The following is an 11,794-nucleotide window of genomic DNA, read 5'->3' as shown; positions in this document are numbered from 1 at the left end:
TTCTGATGGGCTATTTATTATCAGTAAATAATTAGCACTATCTGTGCATACAGTAGAATTTCTGCAACTTGGCTTTATTTCCTAAAATGCAAATCTTACATATTCATTTACTTGAGTAGCATGCCCATCATTGGAAAATAATAATTTTCTCTTTTATTTCCCACTCTGTTGAGTGTTCAACCGCAAAGAAAATAAAGTGCACTACTTCCACGTACTGTGGAGCCACTTTGCTCTTTGGAATGTACATAGTAACTTCTTCCATCATTTGCCAAGCAACCATATTCAGTAGCCAAGGTTTTATTTTAGCTTGCCACTTTAGGCATATAACCAGAGTAAAGGTCTGGCTTCAGGGACGGGGAGCCATTGTGGAGAAGACATTCCTGTTATTTATTGCCTTTTCTTCCTACATACACGCAGCTCTTGATGAAGTGTGAACATTAAGCTCTTCCATAGGACCCACTTCCATTCTTTATTCACTCTAAAAGCATAGGTTTTTATTTTTATAAAAGGGAAAATATGTTTTAATATGTGCATACTTCTTGCTCACAGTGACCGAGAAAAAATTTTCCCTTGGCTCATCATTTGCTCAAGGTCATTCAGTTGTCCTTTCACCCTTCATTACCAAGATACAGTAGCTCTATGTAAGCAATCTGTTTACAGGTAGGGATTATGGGATAAATTGGATTGTATGGTAATTCTGCAATGCTGTGATTATCCAAGAGCAATATAGAATGGGAACTAAAAACTATGGTGGGGGATCTATTTCTGTAGGCTATTGATTTAATATTGCTCTCCAAGATTGTGAAAGAAAGAATATCATGGAAGAACTTGAGTGATTCAGACAACCTGGAATGCATCTCATCCAAGATTTACAACATATGCCAAATTATAGAAAATGATTTTTAAGAAATCCATTCCAGGGTTGATGGATGACCCATGTTCCCCGGTGACAGGCTATCTTCTTCGGTGTTAGGGAGCATTATTAAATCAGGCCTATTGTGTGGAGTTGTAATCCTACTTTCACTTTCTCACTGTACTTCTCTTTTTGGATTGGTCCCCTACATTTACAGAAAAATTGCACATACTCAAGTTGATAAATAAATGGCAACGATCCACTTGAAAGCCACTTGGAACCCCAGCCTTGTTCAGGCTGACTGTGCAGACTCATTGAAAAAGAGGTCCTATTGTGGTGATCCAATCATTTGAGGTTTATTATGGATCAAAGCACACATGCATAAGTAATGCACAGAAAATGCATTGTGTTTAAACCGGCAGGTACCTTATTCTAAGTACTGTCGCTCGAAAAAGCTTCCAATCTGTTTGAGGGTAACGCAGGGGCACCAAAACTTAACCAACACTGACACGGATCCAAATAGCAACAATATTCGTAGGTTTTAAGACTAGGAATAATAACTCTCTGGTACAAAACATTTCAGGACATTAGGTGTGTTATCAGTCAAGGACTTTTTTTTTGTTTTGAGACCTCTTGTGGTGGATGGACTTGTTCTGATGAGCCTCCATACCCACTGAATGTGTAAGTTGAGTTGAGATATTTTATGATGAAGGTGATTTTCCACACAATCTGCTGTACTGTCCACATATGCTGAGATGTGTTTAAGGAGGAACAAAAGAATTGCTTTTTAAGGCAACAGCAGGTGTTATAAAAGGTCAGTTGTATTCCATACTTCCATACTAAAGCTATACAGTGCTCAACTAAACATAGTAGACATGCAAGAAAAATGCATACAATCCTTATTCATATTAAACATATAACCAATTTATACTGCGTTGGCTGACGCGCTTCGCCAACAAAGGAGAATAGAAAGCGTATTGGAAAGTTTGAGATGCAAAGATTGATGTGCTGGAATGAGTGTATAAAGTGATATAATGTATTGACCTTCTAAGCTGAATGGTATTAAAAAAATGTGAAGATGGAGCAAATTAAAAGTTGGAATGAATTCTTATGGCAAAAAGGAGGGACATCAAATGTTGGTGTAATCCAGCAAGAGTGATATAGTTGTGGGGGTAATTACTTTGATGAATTCCAAAGGAAAAATACAGAAAGTCACTAGAAAAGTCATATAGAGGATGTTAATCAAGAGTAGCTATTCTGTGGTAGCAGAGAAAGCCAATCACATTATTCCTAAAGCCCATACTAAATTTACTTTGGCTACATTTATCAGTACATTGTGTTTTCATTTAGATATTCATTAATAGTGATTACACTATTTCTGATTCACAGGAGCAGGTTGCAGTGCAGTAATTGAATATATATGGATCCTGGCAGAATATCTTATATTGTGCACAGCCATAATAAAAGTCCTCATAGGGGCATGGGTTGGCTAAAAGAAAAAAAGAACAGTTTAAGTTAGTTATAGCTGCATCAGTAAAGAAGAATAATCATGAGATCAAAACTGCTTGACGTTTAAATCTACGAAACTTGCATTGCTTATAGACTGACCTTAGGTAGTAGTTACAAGTAGTTTCTTGTATATATAGCTTTCTGATTGCATTATGTGACAACATAATGGGATTTTGGTACAATGTATAATGTTTTGGGTATATGCAATAAAGAAATCCAACAAATTCTCTTAAAGGGAATTTTGTTGGTTTTTTATCCCCTACTTTCTAAGTGTACATTTTCTCCCATAACAGTGATCCCATATGCGTTATTTTTCATACCGGAATTCAGCCATAATAGTGGGGCATTACTGTTGTTATCTATACCTTTATTTCCAAGCACTTTATACCCGCATAATTTTTTTTTTCATACAACAGACAAATTAAAATCTAGTTCCTAACAAGCATTACCATAAGACTTATCTGCATTTAGAAGACTCCACTGAATTTAGAAGACTGCATTTAGAAATTCAACTGCTAAATTATCTTTTAACAAGTGCCTACAATATGAATTACTAACTTGGGAACCTGAAGTGTCCTATGAAGCTGGCAAAATTTGAGGATGTAAAAGCAAAATAGTATTTCTTTTTTTGAACATGGCAAAACAAGTTTGATTATTTTATATTCGAATCATAATTTTTCAAGTGTAATAGTCATGTTAAGGTGCTGCACCTTGAGCAGTTTAGTAGTAGTCCATATATTCATACATAAAGAGCGACACATAAGATTAATGTTAAAGGGGGTTAAAATGCATGTTTAAATGTTTAATGCATTAATGGTAAAGGGGGTTCCTCCAAATCAGGGACAGTTGGATGGTTAGCTTATTGTATTGCTGGGAAAAGCCCGAAATTCTAGGCCAAGTCTATACAAGGCTAGGACTTCCCTATCACCCCCTTACTTAGCCCAATACTCTACTGGCCACTAACATTAGCATATAATTTACAAATACTTTGCAAGTAATTTAAATAATTTCCTTATGTTTGGACAACAATACCAGGCCTACAAGGCAACAGGAAATTATTTGAAAAGCAACAAGATTAGCACTACTACATTAGCACTACTGTTACCTTAGATACATATGTAGACCATGACAGGTCTACTTTAATTCAACATTGTTCAATGCTCTTCAAAAACCTCTTGCTCGAGGCTGCTGCCTTTTATATATTAGCACTTTTCTTAAAACAACTTACTGCATAGACCATCTGAACAAAAATCTTTACAGTCATCGCACGGAGGACCGGCTTTATATGGGTATGCCAAGGAGTTTATATTGCCCCTACAGAAGAGAAAATATCAGATGTGTTAATATTGTTTTTTTTCTGCTTTTATCAATATGCTATATTTTACTGTTTATTAAAGTTTAAAATAAAATATTTAGAACTGTGCCTCAAGATATATTTGATTAACACACCATGTAGAGAAAAGATTATAGCAAAGTAGTTGCAGGAAGGGTCAGTGTTACAACAAAGTAATGCAGGGAGGATTAGTGTGTGAGTTAATGTTATTACTGCAGGGGAGTTAATCCAAATGTGTTACAGAAAGAATTAGTTAAGTTTAGTCTTAGGGTTAATGTCAAAGAAAAATTTAGGGGTAGAGCCTCACTACTTGCACAGTACCAGCCTAAATCTCCTAGTGCTGTATATGGGGTGGGGTCCAAATTTGAAGAGGCAAATATTTAAAATATTACATAATTATAATTATATAATTTATTACATATTATATTTGTAATTTCTCTGTACATTCAGTTATTTTCAGTTTTGTTTAATAAAACATAAATATTTTAAACAAATACTCACGCTGGGCAATATTCACACACATAGAAGAAAACAGAGTAATTGGTATAATTACACTGGGTTACAGCGCATCCAATCAAAAAGGACTTGTACCAAACCATCTGGAAGCATTAAAACATTAAAGGCAAGCAGTTACTTCTTGCAATGATGGAAAGTTGTAAGAGGCCTAATTATTTTTTATTCATTATGATTGGTCCCTGTAAAAGATAAAACAGTTATGCATTGTTGTCAACATTTTCAAATGAACCCAGATCTCATAGCATAGAGAGAAGCCTTTGGATGGCCATATTGGTGGCTGGTTGGATAGGGAGAGGTGAAAGCTGGTGCAAGCTGATTTTTGGAGATTCTCCAGAACATTGGCCATGCCAACCCAGAATAGGAAGTGTGCAGAGTGGTAGAGATGCATGATAACAACATTGGCCTCAGGGAAGATGAGCCTGGTATACTACCCACCAGGTAGTTGAGTCCATCCAACTCCCCTCCCCCCAACCTGGCCCAGTTGCCTGTTTAATTGCCACAGAGCAATACCATAAGCTACAACCCCATACACTCTAGCACAATTTGCTGTGAACCCTTATATATCACTAAGGTACTCTATATCAGCACTATCATCGCCACATTTTACTACCTTTTCACCACCTGTGTCACCATTAGGTCAGTCCCTGCCTTTCTCCGCAAAGAATAGCAAGCGCATTGATTTCTAACTGCTCCCATGTGTGAGGATACATGTATGTACACAAAAAAGTACTATCAGTATTCAGTTAATAAAATGTAGAGAATACCTGGGTATAATGTCCAATTATCTTATCTGATTTAGCACCTATTCCATATTCAAAATATTCTTTCTCATCGCCTAAAAAATCAATAACTGTTTTCCAGCTTTTCGGTGCCGTTGAGTAGAATATATTTTCCCCACATGAGTAACCTAAATAAAAAAAATGCAATAAATACCTTGCTGTGAATCTAACAATCACAAAACTTTCTCTGGTGGAGACTTTTCCAGGTCCGTGTTTTTTTGAGGGCAGTAATTGATTCTTCCACAGAGAATTTTGGTGAGAAGTTTGGTGAAGGTCACTGCTTTATGAATAGACCCCATTATGTTTATCATAAGTCACATCACCAAACCTCCTGCCAATATGGAGGTCTTGACTGTAACAGATGATAAAACAATAATGTCTTATATTCCATTAAATGTGTTGCACTTACTTGATATGAATCTGTTTTCGGGGGGACTGTGGGACATAGTACACTCTTTGGCCCATAGTTCAGCAATGCTTTGTGCTTCTTTACTCCACTCCTAAAAGAGATCCATATATTAGAGTTGCACATAGGGCACAAATCCTCAAAAAACTTAATGTAATATGAGATTTTAAATACATTTTGCACCAAATAAGCAATTTATTAGGAACACTTTAATAATACTGGGTAGGATCTCCCTTTATCCCAAAATAGACAATTGTTCCCATGTAATGGATGCCAAGTTCCAGAAATCTTTATTTTATTCTGGTCCGTACTGACATATTTGCATCATGCAATGTCTCTAGTTTTGCCAGCTGCCCATTCTAGGGGCAATTCTGTTCTACCACACCCCAGATTCAGTGACTGGTTTACCATCTGTCTGCCTCAGTGGAAATGGAGATTCATTAAATTAAGCTACATCTTTCAAGTCTTTACCTGTCTGGTTTTAGTCATTAGCCACCTGTGCCTTCAGCTTTCTAATATTGGTAACCCAAGTAGTTGTCTACTGTTAAAGCTAACAGTGGACTTTGTACAGCACTGTGTAATATGTTGGCACTATAGAAATACTGTATAATAATATAAAAAAAATAAAAATCCAATTACGTTTTTCTCTAAGGCTAATCATTTTAATTTTGTTATTTGTGAACTCTGCTAAAAGGTCACAGTATATTACCTTACCATTTTAAGCATGTTGCGTGCAGACGGGTCAGTGTTTCTTCTGTATAGATTATGTGTGTCAATAATCTCATTTTGGACACTCGCATACTTAGTTGATAGTGATGAGAACGAAATAGTAAGATTAGCCTGGAAGTATGAAAATGACAATTTATTTTATATATATATATATATATATATATATATATATATGTAAGAACACTCTTTGAGCTTTTGTTATTTTAAAGACCAGTGGATTTAAGATGAAGATAGTATAGATTTATGTGTAACTCAACAGATTTATGAGTATGCCAACACTGATCTAGCAATGGGGTTAATTTACTAAAGGACTGTAGGCTGTTTATTTACCAAAGTGAATTATCATCTTACTAGGGATATTTCACTTAGCTTAGAGAATGCAGTGAAAATTCACATTCAAAAGAGCACTTAATCATGTGAAAATAAAATTTGAAAAGCAGAATTTTTGCTTGCACATAACTAGATGGTTAAAGTCAGCAGTGCTTCATCTCATCCATCTCATTCATTAGGCTAAACATATTTCTGGGTTGCTTTTTTAAAATATATAATATATTAATATATCATATAGATCGGTAAATGAGACAAAGCTCTGCTAACTTTAGCCATTCAATTATGTGCAAGCCAAAATCCTTGCACCTGATGTGTGAATTATTTCAAGCAAAGTGAAAATTCACCTTGGTAGGTAAAAAGTCTAAATTCTTTGGTAAGTCGCCTACAAAATCTCTAATAGGGACACAGGGACGAAAAAGTAAGTAAGAAACCTAATAAGAAAAGCTGGAGTTAAACCCTCATGTGTTTTGTTATTGTCTATGTTTCCATTGATATGATTTTCTTTCACTTTGCGTTGCACATATATCATAACATATCTACTATACCATAAGTGGCAAAAAAAGAAATCAATGTGCACACAAAAACATTGTTGTAAATATAAACATTTGGGAAAAAACTTCTTTCTGCAGGGAATTTCTGATAATAATTGTCCATTTACTACCATGGAGCAAGTTAACACACACTATATGCGTAAGCATTGTTCAGTGCTTTTTAATTTTAATGCCATCATTAATTTACTGCATTGTTGTATACAGCAATAAGAAAAAAGCACAGGTCAAGCATGAGCTTGATTCATTCAGACTTTTTGGTGTCTTGGAGCACTATGCAAAAAAATGTTGCTTTAAACAAAAACCTTTTCAAAAGAGTTAGCCAAATATAATGGTCTAATAGTAGGAAACAACTATACATACCAGTACAGAAGAGAACATAAACAAGGAAAGGAAAGCGATCAGCTTCATATTTCCCTGAAATTTAGATTTAAGTGTTAGAAATGACAGAGTACATGTATACATGGTATCATAAATTCAGCTGACTGAATATCCTAATTCCAGAACATAAATCAGCATTAATCAACCCTATCGTTCTGATTTTCTGTTTGCATTGACCCACAGTTATCCATACTTGGTTCCTGTATGTACGTTCTGCTGCAAAAATGTTGTGATCCACTGTGTGTGAACACCTCCAGATACATTGGGCTTGATTAAAGCTTTCCAAGACTGGTGAAGATAGACTATCATGGGAGAACTTGGGTGATCCAGCAAACCTGGAATTTTTAAAAATAATCTAGTATTAGTTGGCAAAAATGTTCAATCTTGGATAAGCTCCTGGTTACAGTAATTTACAAGGTGGTAGTCTTATGTTTATTTCTTGTATAATGTTCTTCCTTGTGGAACTACAAAAAGGGTTCAGCAAAATGTCAAACACAATTAGAACTGTTAAGAGTCATCACTTTAGCAGCTTTCCAACCATATTTCCATGAATACTAACATCCTTATTGACTTTTCCCTACCTTACTATATTATAAAAAGAAATAATACATATTTAATAATTCTAATAACAAAGAACAAGACAGCTATTACTTACCTTTTCATCTACATGCCTCTTGACGTTGAATCTTGACAAATGAACAGCCTGCAGTCTTTGTACAAAGGAGTTTTTTTTATTTTATAAATGGTCCTTTTCCAGAATTGGCTTTTTAAATACAAATTGTTCTCAAAATGTTTATTTTTTTGACAAATGTCACTCTCATGACTAAACTCTTTTAAACAATTACTGGGTTTCTATTGTCCATTGTGCTCTGCCTAAATATAGTGAGTAAAATGTCACCATGAACTCCACTGAGAATATTGCGAAGTTCCATCTTTTAGTTGTCATATGACATGAAGAACTTGGCAGTGATATCTGCAAATATTAGGAGAATATCTGAAAGAAGTATACTTCAAAGGTCCTGCAAGCTATTTAACAACTCTTATTAGCCAATCCACTGGTAATGAAGTTAACTGCGGAAGGGGCTCAAAGAACCTTAATTTATGGGTTCACATGTACAAACTGTATTTCCGTTGGTCGTCTTTTTACAGGGTTAAGTACGTATTCTCTTAGATTGTAAGCTCTTCTGGGCAGGGTTATCTCCTCCATCAATATTTTTCAATAAAAAATAATGTATGCGTTTCACCCAAAGGCTTTTTCAAAAGGACATGATATATCATCTACATCAAGTGTTTGGGAGCAGGGAAATAGACTAAACACCACAAAACAAAACAACAAAAATAAAAAAAAAAACATCGCAATATCATCTTTATGATTCAATTCCCCCCACCCTAAGAAATAAAACTTGCAGTTACATTTCCAAAAATCAGTTTGCCTTTCCCTGAGACTTATATGATGTATTGAATATCTAGAAGGTTTATCACATTTTTTTGCTCCTAATTAAGGCTGTGAATACAGTGACCCCATTTTTGGTAAACTATCACTACTGATTCCAATGCCCCAACCAAAACAAAACAACCCTATTGTCAACTCCAGTGTATCATGGAGTCGAAATGTTAACCGCCTGTGAACAATAACCAATGCATTAAGTTTGCATTTCCCTTGACTCAAAAACTGTCATTATGTGGTCCACATTGTTAATTTAGAAAAAAAAAACACTCAGCAAAAAGTACATAAAACAAAAAGACACCTTTATTTATGTTTACCTATACCAAAATCATTATTATTTCCTCAATGAATAAAACTCTCTTTCATTTAGCATTTAGGTCTCCAAATATTTTGTCAGTTTCCAAGAAAAAAATCAACACACTCATAATTACTTTCAGCATATTTAAACTGCACATAATTTCCATTAATTTGTAAGTGTTCTTCCAAAAAAACACAATATTGACATCTATATCTCATAATTATATCTTCAGTGACTACATTTGCCACACTGAGGTCATTCTCCAGGGTCACGGTCCCATCAACATAGCCTGAAACCTTCAATGTCCCTCCTCCTCATATGGACCTGATGTGTTACTACACTCTATGTTTTGCGGTTCACTTTGAACCACAAGCAGGTTCCTAAGCACTTGGCTCACACACGTAAGTTAAGAAGAAAGCAGTCGGCTCAGTGTGCATTTGTGTACAAACCACCTCATAATGATAGCCCTCCCTCAACTATTCAATGACTGTGCTTTGCTATTAGGTAAGGGCATTCTATCTATACAGGCAATCAGGCTAACAATATTGGTGGATGGAGCTTTGAACTAATAATGACTTTGGAGACCAACTATCAAACTTTGTTAATCAACAATATCAGAAAGAGACAGGGAAATATTTTCATTCAGTGATGGAGGAAGTAACACATGTGGCTGAAATGGTGCCTGATCATTAGCAGTTTTTTAGTTTTCAGTATCTAAAACTATGTACACACGTTCAATAATTGTCATTGAAATGGATCTTTCACGATCCTTTCCAACGACCAACAACTGCACAATGCATGAATGAGTGCTAAACATACAACAATGTCCTTTTCACTTCTATTACAATCGGTCATTGTCCATCGTCCATGGATCTGCAAGGATAAGGCAGATCATGGTTTTTTAATGTTTGGGCTGATTAGTGTACACTTTTATAGTTTTCTCTTGCAATGGTCTTGTCCACATGGCCCCATAAAAGCAAGATATCCAGCCAAGTGTTACTTGGCCATTTTGTGCCAGGTATAGGGAACAGCAGAAAATATATATATATATATTGGATTGAATATTGCGTATATTGTTTGAAGGGACAGGGACCAGGAGGAAACAATATAGTAAATAATTCCAGGGAGAACATTTATTTTAATAGAGGCTATCCAACCAAACCATGATGGGGGAAAGAAGGAATATTTGAATAAGTCTGAAGAGGGGGAGATTTTCCTTAAACAAAGACTAAAAAAAGTGGGTGTAACATAAACAAAAGTTAAAAAAAAATTAAATTCTGTTTCTAGCTGGAGAAACAAGTGGCTGGGAATAGATTGCGTTAGAAAACTCAGGAGTTTAGTCTACAAACTAAACTAAGTAAAGTAAACTTTTATAACTCCGTGGCATCAATAAATATTGTAACTGGGGAATTGAGTAGCAGCAAGGTGGAAGGTTTCGTTCAGTGCACAGTCTGCCATACGCATACACAAATGAGGTAAAAGCTCCTAGGTGAATATCGCTGTGACAGATGTGAACAAGTTGCCATTCCGGAAGCTCACATCTGGAGAAGTGCATTGCAACACTGAAATCACTTTAAGAGGGGTTTGAGCAGGTAGTTAATGGCACAGATGTGGAGAGGGTAGTTAAGATAAATATGTAGGGAGCTGGGTAATTGTAGATAGAGGAAGTGGTAGGGGCTCTAGAGAAACGGTTCAGTAATTGGAGAAATAAGTTAAAAAGCCAGTTAAATGAGGAGAGCGAATTTGCAAAAGTTTTGTAATACTTATTGGATAACCTATCAAGATAACGGGCTTTAAACAATTTGAGTGATTTAAATAACCTTTATGTTTGCCCAATAATACATTTCTTTTCCAGACAATCAATATGATATTTCTTAAGCTTGGGTAAGGGGATGACCTTCAAGAAAGAAGGGTTGGACATTGTCAAGTTCCCAGAAGGGGATCAATACAGAGAACAATAAAAATATTTGAAAATTAATCTTGACAAGATTACAAAACTTACTCTATTTTGGAGGTACCTATAAGTACGTTTTGGAAAGCTGTCCAACAGCTGGTGAAGGGCCAAATTAGAAACCCCCAATTAATATAATGTGCCTTCCATGAAGGGTACCACATTGGAAAAAAAATATGTGGAAACCACCTGTGGTAGATGACATATGAGGTCAACATAAAAGAGCGCTGAGGATGATTACAATATATCTCCCTTAAAGGGAACCAGTAAAATTGGGGAGAAAACACTGGATTCACCCAGTCTGAGAAAAGAGAACAGAGCAACATTAGGATACAAGAGACATAGAATGATAATACCAAAAAAATAAATAAAGAAATAAATAAACAATAAATGATTAACAAAGATGAAGAAGATGTCATGTACCTCCTCCAGCTCTCAAAGATAGTGGCAAACCCAAGTTTGAAAAAAAAAACGGTGAATATAAACAATATACATAACAAAATATTATATCAAATGTAAAGCAGTAGCAAATTTGATAGATAACCCTATCTCAAGATCCCAAATGTGGATGCCAGAAATGGCATAACTGATATATCCAGAAGGCAACTGGTGGTGGAGGAGTCTCTGGAAATGCTGGAAGAAAAATCTTCCAACAGCTCACAGGAATGATCAAAAGAAAGTTATGTTAGGATTGGCCAAAAATCAGGATTTTTT

At 35.4% G+C, this 11,794-nt stretch overlaps 1 protein-coding gene across 1 annotated transcript; it reads right to left on the bottom strand.

Annotated features, from left to right (window-relative positions):
• Positions 1 to 2,220: 2,220 nt before the first annotated feature.
• LOC140329678 (cysteine-rich venom protein-like) lies at positions 2,221 to 7,414 on the bottom strand. The gene is made up of 7 exons (XM_072410071.1): positions 7,367 to 7,414; positions 6,111 to 6,236; positions 5,400 to 5,490; positions 4,976 to 5,118; positions 4,197 to 4,294; positions 3,591 to 3,676; positions 2,221 to 2,342 (listed from the first exon to the last, which is right to left on the bottom strand). Exons 1-7 carry the CDS (start codon positions 7,412 to 7,414, stop codon positions 2,221 to 2,223), a joined length of 714 nt encoding a protein of 237 aa, XP_072266172.1.
• Between the last annotated feature and the right edge of the window lie 4,380 nt (positions 7,415 to 11,794).

This window comes from Pyxicephalus adspersus, chromosome 4 (assembly GCF_032062135.1).
Source record: "Pyxicephalus adspersus chromosome 4, UCB_Pads_2.0, whole genome shotgun sequence".
NCBI classification, from domain to species: Eukaryota; Metazoa; Chordata; class Amphibia; order Anura; family Pyxicephalidae; genus Pyxicephalus; species Pyxicephalus adspersus.
This window is presented reverse-complemented; position numbering and strand designations above follow the sequence as displayed.

What these genes read in the sequence shown, in the direction of transcription:
- LOC140329678 (XM_072410071.1), bottom strand. Translation starts at nt 7,414, where the DNA reads ATGAAGCTGATCGCTTTCCTTTCCTTGTTTATGTTCTCTTCTGTACTG. An exon ending in TTATGTTCTCTTCTGTACTG is followed by an intron (nt 6,237 to 7,366) that starts GTATGTATAGTT and finishes TCATACTTCCAG; the next exon opens with GCTAATCTTACTATTTCGTT. An exon ending in CGAAAACAGATTCATATCAA is followed by an intron (nt 5,119 to 5,399) that starts GTAAGTGCAACA and finishes TTTTTTATTTAG; the next exon opens with GTTACTCATGTGGGGAAAAT.